This window comes from Equus caballus, chromosome 29 (assembly GCF_041296265.1).
Source record: "Equus caballus isolate H_3958 breed thoroughbred chromosome 29, TB-T2T, whole genome shotgun sequence".
NCBI classification, from domain to species: domain Eukaryota; kingdom Metazoa; phylum Chordata; class Mammalia; order Perissodactyla; family Equidae; genus Equus; species Equus caballus.
Genome location: NC_091712.1, coordinates 14,934,156 through 14,948,874, shown reverse-complemented (window position 1 = coordinate 14,948,874; position 14,719 = coordinate 14,934,156). Strand labels below are relative to the sequence as shown.

Sequence of the window (14,719 nt, the reverse complement as noted above, 5' to 3'; positions counted from 1 at the left end):
TATTGTAAAGACAAAGTTACATACACTTGTATATATGCATATAAAAATGTCTCAAAAAATACACATCCAAATTTGCAGTGGTTCTCTCTGGGGAGTAGGGGTGGGGGAGAAGGAAGACAAAGGACTTCATTTTAAATCTTACACACTTCTATACAGGGTGTGTGCATACGCGCACATGCACATCCGTGTATATATACACACATATCCACACATACACACATAGACACACTGTAACATAAAACTGTTTTTAAATTACTTGAAGAGAGAACATAGTTGTTTTCAAACTTCTACAATCATTCTCATTTGTATACTCAAATAAAAACTCACTAAATTGTATCTTTTGCCATTAGCTACTGAATTATCCACAACATAGAATTACTAATAAAAAGTTCAATTCAAGTTAACACTCCCTTTTTCCAATCTAAACAGTGATGGGTTTGGTACAGTTCTTTCTTAAAGGAAAGGCTAGGAAGGAGGAGGCCAAAGGTTAATGAGAGCTAGGACACAGATTCCTGGACCCTAGCCTGACCTCCTGACCCAGGCCTTCCCAGGCAGGCCAGGAGTCCATAGCTGCGAAGCTCTCCAGGGGCGGGGCTAGGAACCCACACCTGAGAAGCTCTCTAAGAGACTCTCCATCAGAGCCACGCCTAAGAGTCACTCAAATGGAACAGGCACAAAAACACACTTTTTAACCAGCACAGAAAACAGCTCAGACCCCAATTCTCTAAGTTATTAACATTACCAGAACAACTACTATGCAAATAACCTACAGTCGCTCAGCATCCTCATCCACCTGGACTTCTTTAAAAGCAGATTCAGTACTCAAATCAATGTTCCTCCAGAACACGGAGAGTAAGTTTGTAAAACACACATACACTCTCTCTTTGGCATCCCCTTCATTCACGGGGCCTCGCTCTGCATGATTCCCTGATTGCATCATCCAGAGAATCCTTAGGAAGCCTGCAGCTGTGATTCCAGCAATGCTCCAGATTTTGCCATGTTCTAGATTTTCTGAGCCATGAAAGAACAAAGTCCCGAAATAAACTCTACTCCTTCAGTTCCGTACCAAATTGTATTAACTCTCCAAGGGAAATCAGGAATAATTAATCTCCTGGGGCTGAATCAAGAAAAGGTATCCGCTAACCAGCATCCCCGAGGCACGTGGAATAGCTCCATCCTGCCCTCCGCTTCCCCCCAAGCAAGCTGTAGGCTGACCTCACCAACTTAAGTATCAACTTTCATTTCTAGAACACTTTTATAGACACAGAAGCAGACCGACCTCTAAAATGCGGCTTATAATAAACTGTTTTTTAAGCTTCCTGATCCTCCTCACTCTCCCATATGAGATCATAACCTATAGGCTTTATATAATATTTGGAGCTACGCCTTTGAAATAAAGTCCCTCCTAAAGATCTTCTCAACGTCTTAACTCTATACTTCAGAACCTGCTCTGTTCCAGCCTTTCTCCCGCCACTTCCCCTTTCACAGCCTGTACTAAGCCCTGCGTAACTGTGCTCCCTCCCCACCATGCCCAGTGCCCCCCAGGCCTGGAGCCCACCTTACCCTCCAGGCTCACCCTTCCCATCAAGCTCCTCCACCACTGTCTTCTGCAAGCTTCTCCTGACCAGAACACCCCCAAGACAGGTTAAAGCTCTATCTCCAGCCTCACTGTTAATGTTCCTGAAAACCACAATAGTATGGAAAATAGGACCCAGATGTCAACTTTGAGCCTTTAAAAGCTGTTAATATTTTATTTTTACACACACTAAAATAATAGTACAGAACTTTCTGTTGACCCTACTTTACCCTCTGGTTACTACACCAATTCTCTGATTCTCTTTACAGCAAAATTTTTTAAAGATTTGTTGTTTCAGATTCTTCTCCCATAACTTCATTCTGTCAGGCTTCTTCCCCCATGACACTCCAAAAATGTCCATCAAGGTCCCAACAGCCTCCATGTTGCTTAATGTAATGGTCCATTCTCAAGACTCATCTTCCTTGGTCTATCAGCAGAATTTGATACCGCTGAGCACTCCCCCCTCCCTGAAATACTCTATAAATTTGGCTCATACTTGTTCAACCATCGGATCAAGGCTTGTCCGATTCTGAGATTCAGTTGTTGACTCTTGCTTCAAAGGGGTCCTGATTCAACGGTCAGCTTTGCCAAGTAGCCATGACAACACCACATCGGAGCATTTATCAGGCTGGCGATTATGAAATGCCACGCCATCATACAAGCTGAATGGAAACGAGTATTTGGAGAGAAGGAGCAGAGAAGGCAATCACCACTAACCCCAGCGGAGCACACTGCACTGAACAAATCCGACCTGAGCTGGGCACATGAAAACGACCTCCTCCCACAAGAGTGTAAAAACCAGGCAGGATATTTTTGCCACTGAGAAGTACAACTCCTGAGAATAGTAGTCTCTCAGGAGATTTTAACTGGCAGCTTTTATCAACACAAGTGTCTCTCAATAAACAGAGGACTTGCTGCGTTCTCAAGGGAATAGTCAAGAACCCGTCAGGGAAATCTGTTTTCTAAAAAAAGTTAGAACATACTTGTTGACTCCACTTTGTGGTAGTTTACACTAGAAAGTCTGAAATAATAATAGTGGAAATCATGGCCGTCCTGGCTATAGAAACTTAGAAATATAAATGAACAAAAAGTTGTAATAAGCCACTTTTTAAAATGCCAATAAACACTAATTCCACAATAAGTATACCAGTCATTGGGTTAAAAAGCAAACGTGACACACAACACTCAATAAAAAAAAATAAAAGGGTGTTTCTCACTTAGGATGTGTACATTTAAAATAACCAAAGATTTGAACACTAACAATAATCTGATGTTATGACAACCAAAAATCCATCACATGTGAGGCAAGAAAGTAAGTTCATCCATCAAGTGGCTGGAGACAGGGCTACTGGAAGCCCATGTCCCGGCCAGCCGAGGCTCCCAAGGATGGCTCCCAGCCAGAGAAGAGATCTGGAGACAAACCCACACGAGAAAGCACTGCTTCTCACCCAGACTAAGAACAGAGATGGGACCTGGCCTGATGCTGAAGGAAAAGAGGTGGAGGGAACATTTCTAAGACCAGCTGAGAATGACGGCACAGGCGATTTGATAAGATGCCAGTTGCAAGGAAGGCTGATGCCCACTCTATTCCAGGATGCAGTAAGAGAAACAGTAAAGTCTTAATGAAAGACTGACTCCTAGCCCACCTTCAAGAGACCTCTCATACCCCATAAAGAGCACCACGACATTATGCAACAAGATAATGAGCTTTTGTGAGTTGTGACCTCTGTAATACACAGCCCATGCATATTTTATGCCCACGCAAGTTTCAAGAAAAGTATCTGCAATGAGAAACAGTGCCCTGCGCTTGCACCCAGGGCTACAGCAATGGTCTCTATTCCATCAAATTTTCAAATGAGAATATATGTGTAAACGTAAGACTAGAAAAAGAGAACTGAAAATCCATGTCAATCAAAACGTTGAGTATTTACTATATGCAAAGCACTGAATGAGGGCAAAGCAACAATCACTGCCCACTGTGAGAAATTAAAATTTATCAGAGAATTCATAAACACATTTTTAAAAAGAGGTGGACCATGTGTCATAAGAAAAATAGACATAAAACTGCTTTATGAGCTCAGAGGAGGAAAAGATTACTTTCACTTGGAAAGATTCAGGAAAGGTTCATGACGAGGAGACTGCGTAAACTGGAGGAAGGCAGGCCTTGGAGAATGTTTGGAGCAGAAGGAAGGGTATGAACAGGCACGGCGGAGCGGCAGAGTTTATTCAGAAAACTGTGAACACGAAAGTGGCTGGAGGACAAAAACAGAAGGGTAAACTCATATCAAACAGACACACGTTTATTCTGCCTCCCTCCTGAAAGCCCACTGAAACTAGAATAAATGCTTTTTTTTCAAGCTATATTCCCACAAAGACAAAGAGAACAGTGAGAACCGAGAGCAACATGATTTCCAGAAGCTGGGAAGCAGATGGACTGATGGTAACACATGTAGCAGAACTGAGAGGTGAACCCCAAGCTGACTGTGGGGAAACCAGGAAGCAGCAGGGCTTCCTCTGGAGAGCTTAGGAGCCTCTGGAATTAGAGGGAACCCAGTACTTCGGAACAGAGGAATGAAGTTGGGAGGAAAAATAGCAGGATTGGCTGAACGTCTGTTTACTCAGAAGTCATGGCCCACTTTCCCTCCTGACTCCACACAGCACACACGTGCCCCAGTGGTTCTCTGGCAGCTTCCTCTCCAGAGAGGGTAAGACAGGAGTCTGAACTGGGGAATCGAGGCAGAGCAACTGCAGAGGTTCTTAAAATGGGGGGAGATAAACGAGCATTTAGGTACTGCATGCTGAGAAATCCAGCTCTCTGCTTCCACTTGCTCCCAGAGTGCTGGCAGCTGGGCTTCTGCCACCCAGGCAAGAGGCTAGAGACCTTTCCCTGGGCTTGACCACCTGAGGAGAAAAGGCCAGAGGAATCTGGTCTACAGGCGAGCCTTTCGTGCAGCTCATAGTTTTGAGCCCTTGTCTGCACCCTGCGCTCTCTGTTACTGTTAGCATCCCTCGAATCAGAGCCAATAACTAAACCACAAACTCCGACCAAAGCAAACAGAAAACACAACTTGAGAGAAACAGAGGCTGTATAAAAAGAAGATGCTGTCAAAAATCCATCACTGATACCCAGAGAGAGTTCAGAGATGATGGTACATCCAGGTGGCAGAGGAAGATGAGAAGGGAGGGAAAGAGAAAGGGGAAAAACAGAGGAAAACAAACAAAGAGCTCTTAGAAGGTAAAAATAGTAAAGTGAAAACCCAATAGAGAAGCTGAAGAAATCTCCCCAGAAGTTAAAGAAAAAAGACAACGATAGAAGATAAAAGAGAAAGAGTAATAAAATAGAAGACCAGTCAAGTAGCTGAATAATATGAGTCCTGGGAAAAGAGAACTGGGAAAACTGACAAACTATTTCAACTTAATTCCCCAGAATGATATGTGTTTCCACATTGAAAAGGGCCATAGAGAACCCAACAAAATTATGAAAACAGACACACACTAAGGCACATCAGACCACAGAAGACAAACAGAAGACTGAAAAAAAGAACTTCCAGAAAGCAGAACACAAGTTACCACAAGGAAGGGATAAGGAATCAGAAGGGGTTTGAATTCTCAAGAGCAACACTGGAATCCGGATAACAGAAAACTGACTTCAAAATTCCTAAGAGAAATGGTCCCCAACTTAAAATTCTATACCTCACCCAACTATCAGGAAAATGTGAAGGTAGAAAAAAGATCTTTTTAGAACTGCAATGTCTCCAAAAAATTACCCTCTCTGCAGCTTTCTCAAGGAAGTGCTGGAAAGTGTGTTCCAACAAGACAAGGAAATAAACCATGAATGAGGATGGCATGAAAAATAGGGGACATTACACAGAAGAGAACTCTCAGGATGATGGTGAGGTTGATCCCAGGATGTCAGCTCTGCTCCAGGTGTGGAAGGAAGGTGACCAGTCCAGACTGGAACAGGCCAGAAGCTCTAAATGAGATGCCTTCAAGAAGCCGCGGAAATAGTATCCAACATAACTAAACACACCAAGATGCTACTGTAACAGCTGGCAGAGCTGGGGTGGAGCAGGCTGTCAATTCGCAGAAGATCACACCAAGTGCTACTGTAACAACTGGCAGAGCTGGGGTGGAGCAGGCTGTCAATTCACAGAAGATCACACCAAGATGCTACTGTAACAACCGGCAGAGCTGGGGTGGAACAGGCTGTCAATTCGCAGAAGATCAACCAAAGGAAAAATCGTCATTCATTCCACAGAAAACACAAAAGTTGTGAAGGAAAGAAAAAGTAATCCAGGTATCTTTCGTACATGGTTCTGCTGTGAGCAGCTTTTAATAATGAAAATAATGTGAACGTGGAATATTTAAACAAAATTATAACTACTTTTGGGGGACAGAGGTCTAAAAAGTGTGTGGTGTGTGACAGAGAGAGAAACTCAAGCAGTGGCTGTGAGAGAGTGGGGGCAAAGTACACACGGGGCAGCGATATAGGATCAAATCTTCCGTGTTAGGTCAAAAAATGACGACAAACAAAACAAAACATAATAAGAAATAATATAAGTAATTTACTCAGAAATATGGAGGTAAATATCAAAAGAATCGGGCTCAAGAGCTGGCAAGGTAACCTCTCCGGGAGCAGGTGCTGCCCTTGTTCATAGCATCCTTATTGTATTACCTCACTACGCACACACATGATGCTGAGAAACAAAAAGACGAGAAACAGTTTGAAAAGTTCCTGAAAATAATAGGCATGGCACAGAGCTTAAAGTCTAGCATCCGTCAATCCTATTAGCCAAGGATAATTATGTTGCCAAGACAAATGAGGTCACTGTAAATCACATAACCAATGGGAAACATTTCATTTTTAAAGTCAACAGAAGCGCACAATTAACAGAAATTATGCCTCAGTCTAGATTCTCTTGGGAAATAGCTCTCCAATTTACTTAAAACATTTTTAAAATATATTCTAAAGTTCTTTTTTAAAAAAATGAATCACTAGTTTTTCAAGAAAGACGCAATACGTGCAATTTTGACTTTACCCTCTTTAATCAGTTCCATTTCAAAATTGCCTATCTTTTAGTCTAAATTAAAACCATAGGACCCATTTCCAATCTTGTTGCAGTAACACTATTGAACATTAAACAGATTTTTTGTGTTGCCTTCTCAATAAAGGCAGAAAACATAGATGTCAGAAATCACAGCTGATGTTCAAAATAAAATAGCCACCTCTATCACCATGGGGGACTGACTAATATTTAATGGTAAGTGAACTCCTCTGCCCCCCACTTTTCCATCCCTGGCCACACCCGACAGCCACACCACCACCTCACCATCACAACATAGCACAGAGCAAACCACAAACCCGCCGCCTCCCTGAAAGAGTGGACGGCTTCACGTAACACGTCAATCGAAAAAGAAAAAGCCAGCATGAAACCAAAGGTGAAGTCCAACCTCAAGGAAATAAGTTTCTGCATTTGGTTTAATCAGAACTAGCACATAATCTCTCACAGGGTCACACGTGAGCCTACTGGCCCATTACTGCCCTCTACCTCTGACGTCACTTTTGTGACCACGGAGAGGTCACGTTATCACACAGCTGGCTTGGGACAGAGCCAAAGCAAGAATGGGAACTATAGTCACCACCAGTTATATTTGCTTTAGGTTTTACAATTTTAGAAATGCAGTCACGTGCATTATCTAATGTGGTGGGAGGGTTTATAATCCCTATTTTCAGATGAGAAAACAGACTCAGAGAGCATTAACTGCTGACAAGCAGTCACAACTAACAAATGTGGTCAGCCAGGTCTCCACCCTGGGTCTGCCGAGTCATTTCCCAGCCCTTTCTCAAACCCAGACGGATGGTCCTCTTCTCACTACAGCCCCTCCTCCCAGTCTCTTTACAGTTTGCAAGATAGAGAGGTACGTAAAATATTTTTTTAATAAAAAGGTTTTGACTGTTAAAAAACATCACTTGAAAAACCGCTCGCCTAAAGCTTACATGTTCTAATCTTATCCATGATTTAAAGCAGTAGTTCTCAAAGTGTGATTTCACCCCAGCATCAGCAGCACCTGAGAATCAGTCAGAAATTCCAACGCCCGGGCTCCACTCTGCTCCTGCTGAATCCAAACCTCTGAAGGCAGGCCCAGCAGCTTGTGTTTCAACAAGCCGTCCGCGTGATCCTGAGGCTCAAGGATCACCGAAGCTCGAGAACTCAAAGCCTGTGATTTAGAATGGGCGAGGGAGGGTGCTGAAATACTTTGCATTTCTTCCACGTATTATTATGTATTATGTCTGAGCTCATCAATTCATGAGCTTAATGCTTTCACCCACACACCTTAAATCAAACACATGCTAGTTACTACATCTTAAAAATGGTTACCATGAACACACACACATATATTTATCTCCCGAGATAACCATATAGGTAAATTTCAGTGTTGACTGTCAGTTACAGTCTCTTTCTCAGAGCTGTTTCAAATCTAAACTCTGTGCAGAGGGTTGCAAAACCCACATCTCTAGACCAGAGCCCTCGCAACACTCCAGGCTCAAACACCCACCTGTCACTGCACATCCCACTGGGAGCTGGCCAAGCCCCCAAGGAGCTTGCTTTAAAAGCTTACCAAGAAAGGACATCCATGTGGGAATAACTGATGATAGGACAATGTTTTCATCAAGTCCTATTTTGATTCCAATTTATTAAGCTTATATGCCTTATCTTCCCCAAAGACAAACTTCTTGAGTTTGAAGTTTGAAGACAAACTTCCTGTCTTCATTCCTACTGGCAGCGCCATCCTCCTGTGATGTACACTAATCAAGTCATAAACTCAACTACTTCTTTAGCATGAACACAAGGAATAGAGAACCAAGTTGAATGACCCCACACGGAAGCAATCAGACAAATGTGGAAGGTGACACTTTGAACAACACAACTGTATTGATCTCTTTTTTAAAAAGTCCATGTCGTTTGATACGTAAGTGCAAGGTTTGATCCTAGAGTGGATCCCCATCTGGAGAGAAAAAATGTGGAAAGGACAGCACCAGGACAAGTGAAGCAATCTGTCGTATTAGGTGACAGAATTGTATAACTGAGAAATTTCTTGAATGTGATCATTGGACAGAGGTTATATTAAAAAAAAAATCTTGTTTTTAGAGGATGAATGCAGAAATACTTCTGGTTAAGATGTGTCATAGTATCTGTAGTTTAATCTCAAATGGCTCAGCACAAAAAAAGAAATTAGTATTACTACTTATGTGTATACAGAGACAGGAAGAAAGCAAATGCAGCGAAATGTTAAAAATTGGTGAATCTAAATAAAGGGTTCAATTTACTATTCTGTGATTTTAGAAATTTTTCAAGAGAAAAATGTTAAAAGACTGTCATTTTTTAAAAATCCAACAACAGAAGACTCTTCTAGATCAAAGAGACTAAGGAGGCATACCAAATTCAAACTGCAAGTCTTGATTGAATCCTTGTTGAGGTAAAAAAAATTTAAAAATTAAAATTAAGAATCACTGTAAAAGACATCTTGGCAACAGTCCAGGGAAGATTAAATATGGACTTGATGTTAGACGGCACTAGAGAATTATTCTTAGTTTTCCAGGTATGATGACAGTTTTGTGGCTATGTCAGGGAGCATCCTTATTCTTAGGCAGAGTGCACTGAAGTGTTTAGATGGTGTCAGGCTGTCTCCTACTTTTTTTTTTTTTTTTTTGAGGAAGACTAGCCCTGAGCTAACTACTGCCAGTCCTCCTCTTTTTTGCTGAGGAAGACTAGCCCTGAGCTAACATCCGTGCCCATCTTCCTCTACTTTATACATGGGATGCCTACCACAGCAAGACGTGCCAAGCGGTGCCATGTCCACACTCTGGAATCCGAAACGGTGAGCCCCAGGCCGCCGAGAAGCGGAACGTGCGAACTTAACGGCGGTGCCATCGGGTCAGCCCTCCTACTTACTTTAAAATACCATATTATATATATATGAATGAATATCTACCATTCAGAGAGCAACCAGGAAAATACAGATCATCCCAAGTATTTTAAACAGAGGGAAATTAACGTACAGAATTGCTTACAAAGATGTAAGGGTTGCTACTCCAGACCACGATAGAGGCGGGGCAGGGACAACCCACAGATGAGCAGTAGCAGGAAGCCACGCCCCTGCCCCTGCTGAGGAATAGAGAGGCAGCCCCAGAGCCCAGGGCAGGAGTGCTGTGGCAGCAGTTGCACCCACGGAGGCCTTCAGGGCAGGAACTGGAATGTGGAGAGAGACAGCACTGGCAGAGACACAGCCCACAGCAGAGACGAAGCAGGGACCTACTTCAGGGCTATGTCATCGTGGGCCTCCCCTCTCCTACCTACCTCCCACCCACCAAATCCAACCACAGGTCAACTGACACAGCTGTAGTTTGCAGGACTCTCTCAACCACTGTTGGAGTTTTTCATAGCAAATTGGGAAAACAGATTAATTTAAACAAGTCTAGTGACCCCAGGTTCATGAGAGTACGCAAAGCCAGCATTCTCAGATGCTGCTCCTGAGTTCTTGTCACACACATTTTGATGGGCGGGGGCCACGTGTGGGGAGGTGGAATTTGGTCCCATGAATCAAAATGCTTAAAACTGAACATACACATTGACCCAGGAATTTAAAATGTGCACATACAAGGTCAAGATGTATATACTAAATCAGATGTTTTAATAAACAATAATACAGAACAGGAAACATCCAACACAAGCAAGTGGTTGAGACGTCCAATCAGGGAAGCACTACACAGCAATTTAAAGGATGTGCACAGAATACTACATAAGGTACCACCTCATCTTTAGCTGAAGACACTGCTACCTATAGGCTCAGACAAGAGGCAAGAACTGTTAGACACAATGACAGTCCTTGTCTATATTTTCTGATTTTCCATAACAAACACATATGTATGATTTTTAAATTTTATCATCTTAAATAACTAGTGAATTCATTTCTTCCTTCTCCTTCCCTTCACCTCTGTCCTCAACAATGTAATTACCTTCTACTCATCTCACTGCCTCTAGACTCCTATTTCTCAGTCCTGTCCTGCATCTTGCTACCGTACCTATCTTCACAAAATACCATTTCATCATGTCACCATCCTGTGACATGAGTCATTTTCAGTGACTCACTACATTCTAAAGGTCAACATCCAACATCCTTGGTGAAGCACACAACCCTCTTCCTAAGGGTGCCTTCCCTGGCTTTCCATGGCTCCCATCACAGTCCTTCGGTCCTCCAGGCAGGCCTCAGCGTTGCCTTACCGTATCTGGGTCGTCAACCGTTCTATTCACTGATAAACCCCAAGGACCCAGAATTGGGCCTGAGACAGAAGAGACACTCAATAGATATGGGTTCGATGAATTAATTAATCCCAATGTTTTCGTTCCTTCTCTTCCACACATCTGGAACACATTCCTCCCTACAGCTCCAACTACCCAGATTGTATATACCTTTCCAAACCTAGATCAAAAACCACTTCCTTTGTAAAATGTACTTCAATCCCAAAGTATTTAGCTAGACCACATATTTATCACTTAATAGCCTATTTCCTTGTATACGTGTGCTGTTTTGTTATCCCCAAAGGCAGGGACCATCTTTTGCTTTTTTTTAGCATAGAACAAAGAACAAAGCACCATGTTGTAGAAATAATGTGTAAAAAAAATAAATGAAAATAACCACCCTATTGGATAAAAGAAAAAAATTAAGCAAGAGTTTCTCAGAGACTATAATCAACAAACACAGACTTGTACTCTCCAAACTGCCAAAAGAAATGCCGCGGACGTGCTGGGCCGTGTCAGGATCAACGCCCCTCATCCACCCTTTATCCTCTGACTCCCAGAGCTGGTGCGGGGACCACTGTGTGATTATTCTAGCTGACATTCCAGGCAAGGTCTTAGAGGTGGGCAACGAAGACATCAGATACCGTTGCCTTGCAATGAAAAGGAACCCAAATTCCAGTACAGACACCTTCATTCTCACCCCCAGACGTGAGTCCCCAGCATCGCTGGCCTAGAATGCCAGGCAGAAGCGAGTTTAAGCCTAGACAGACCTGCCTATAACCCAGGAAAAGGAGGGCAGGACAAAAGCTCACTGGCCGCCCAAGCCTCCCCACTCTTGCCCTGGTGAAGGCAAGAACATGCAAGGGGGTGGGGGTGGGTGGTACTGTGACTTGAGGAGCCAGTAGACAGCAAACTAAAGGAAGGGAAACTATATGCAATATATCAGGCCTCGGTCCCTAAAAGACAATATGGACCTACAAGATATTCTGCTCCAGAGCTCAAAGTCTCTACTTACAAGCTCTGCCACCACGAGCACCGTGAAAGCAGACACCTGGCACTGTGCTCTCCTCCTGATCCATCCCACTCCTTCACTCTTACTCCACAAAGGGCCATCGGTGGGCACCAACTGCCAGCCACTCACATCTACATGTGGCTGTTTTCACAATGATCACCTTTTGCTTTTTTTTAGCATAGAACAAAGAACAAAGCACCATGTTGTAGAAATAATGTGTAAAAAAATAAATGAAAATAACAAAAGGTGAATGTTTTCAGCTCCATCTGTCGCTGAGAGGACTAAGGAACAGGAAATTTAACCTGTCTGAGATCATCACACGTGTAATTAACGTTGAAGAGGAAAGAGACTTTCAGCTCAGATATCACTCCGGCTTCTAAACTCGTGCTATGCCGTTTTTTGACACATTGCCTCTTGCAGGGGGATCAAACATGTCTGTCAAGGGGACAAATTTGGAAGAGAAAAATTGATCAATATAAAGTTCTTTTTTTAATTTAATTTTTTTTGCTTGGAATGCAAAAAAAGAATAATGAAAATATATCACCCATCAATATTAACTTCCGCCACCAGTATTAACCCATATAATACCTAACTTCAGTATGAGGAAGTAATGCTTTATTCCATGGTACCCATCAAAGAAATACAGATTTAAGAAGCATTTCATTCCAGTCATGCACCGGGCAGTGCTGGATTCAAAGCTGTAGGAAAAACAATCAGTGAAGGTTAAAGTAGGAACTCAGACGACTCAGGGCGGAGGGCCACCTGGGGCCTCGGCAGCCCGCAGCTCACGTGCTGTCCAGACAGTAACTACTCTTGTGTGAGATCTCTTAAAGCTGACTAAAACGTTGAATGTTTTCCTAGTATTTACGAAAGAAATAAGCACCTAAGAGACTCCTGAGGTTACTTATCCAGCCCAACCAAAGAAGCACCAACCCTTCATATTCACTCTCCAACTAGCAAACAAGAGAGGCCGGCTCAGACCGAAAGGAGTTTCTCTGACCTGGAAAGAAAACCTCACGGAAACATGATAAGCTCTAAAAAGCTCAGAATTCTGGAACAAACCAACAGACACTTGACCCCACAGCTGCTCTCCCACTCCCCCTCATATCACTTAATCCAAAATCATCTCCCAGTTTTTCTTCAAGAAATTATCTGCAATTGCTTAAAAACACATGATTAACTCCCTACACCTGGCAATACTAAACACGACTGGCTCAGGACTACGCCTAACCCAACACAGGCGGGGAGCCCGTGAGGAAAGAGCGGATTCTGACAGAGAGCTCGCACCTACCTCCGATTTCCTCCTGGGAAGCCTGGGCACACACTTCCCCAGCTGGACCCCCTGGCCCCTACACTCAAATCCAGAACACTCTGCGCTGCGGGGGGTCCGGCTCAGAGTTCCACAGCACCACAACATCACAAGTGCGGCCCCAAGGCGGTGGACACCAGACAGCTGTGCTTCGAGTGTGGCTCAGACCACAGCCACTCGGGAGGGTGGAGGGGCCAGTTCCCAAGGTCTCCTCACGACTGCGGATGCCAGAGGTGGGGCTCCCTTCTCCTCCCAGACACTCCTACCATCAGCCAAGGGAGGATCTATGATGGTATCTTCAAAAGGTTTGCCAAAGACCAAACAGCGCTCCTGAGTCCTAGCACCACGGCCATCTCTGCAGGCAAGGAACATGCACCAGCTTTTAGGAAAGACTTTCAGCAGGGAAGGGAGCAACACAGACAGGGAGGTAAAGGGCATATACACGCACGTTCACAGACCCCAAGATAAGAGCTAGTCAGCCCATGCCAACACATACAAATACAACCAGTCTCTCCTACTACTATTCTGTAGCATACTTAAAAGTAAAGTTTCTGATAAAAATCATGTGCAGAAGCAAAGAAACAAATTAGCTCTATGGGAACTCATGCAAAACATAATTACACAACTAGTAATTAAAGTGTGAAATGGGCTACCTCAAACAGCAATAAAACTTGTAACTATAAACTTATCAGACGGGTGTGGGGACACGACAAAACAGGAGCAAAGCGAGTCTGTGAAGCTTTAAAGATGCACAGATACAGTAAATGCAACAAGAAACCAGAGCTTTCATGACAAAGGCATCTAGTGGGTACACATCCTGTCTATCAGTAACCACAAAAAAGGGCAATTCAATGGCTCTATGGGCTAAGCGGCCTGACACTGCATAAGTCACTTCCTCTTTGTGGGCAGCCACGGCCTACTGTGTAACGATGCGGGGACTGGATGACCTCAGAGGCGCGTACACCGCCCAACCAGTCCTTGATGCTGCACCCACTCCAGGGAGCTTTCCTTTCCTAAGTGGAAATAAGACAACCATTCCCACGACCACCATAATTTGAGCTTGAAAACTCAATACAAAATTAAAACTACCTAACCTTCCTTGCAACATTCTCTGTGAAACACATGTTTATACACATGTGTCCTCGCAGTAGCAGAGTTCTAAGCTCTGTAGATACCCTCCACCTGGAACAGCTTTCCAAACAAGTCTGGTGATGGCGTCAGAACCATCTCTTTGCCACACACAGGAGAAAAGCACACGGCACGAAGAAAAGCCGCAGCCTCACCCAGACTACCGGAAGATTCCTGCCGGCAGGAATAGTCAAGGACATGGAAGAACACCCACAGGGAGGCTCCTAACGAATAAAAGCATTTCTACACTTATTACACACTAACAACAACTGGAGGTAACAGGACAGCGTGTTACATACTCCCAGGCAATGAAGAACTTAACACTCAGTCTGAAGGTAATTGCATTTTGGAATAGGATAAGGCCCCCGTTCTCTGAGACTTTAAAGTCAGTC

General features: G+C 43.6%; 1 protein-coding gene across 26 annotated transcripts in view; it reads right to left on the bottom strand.

Annotated features, from left to right (window-relative positions):
* The window catches only part of PARD3 (par-3 family cell polarity regulator), a 614,608-nt gene that overhangs the window by 505,256 nt on the left and 94,633 nt on the right, over positions 1–14,719 (bottom strand). For 5 of the 26 annotated variants that reach the window (XM_070255177.1, XM_070255181.1, XM_070255186.1 and 2 more), the window contains exon 1: positions 13,182–13,421. The exons of 19 other annotated variants lie outside the window; for them this stretch is intronic. In XM_070255177.1, the coding sequence (XP_070111278.1) occupies positions 13,182–13,307 (126 nt within the window). In that variant the 5' untranslated portion in view covers positions 13,308–13,421. Of the gene's footprint in view, positions 1–13,181; positions 13,699–14,719 lie in introns of those variants that run through there. 2 more of the 26 variants (XM_070255193.1, XM_070255196.1) reach the window with 1 other exon arrangement.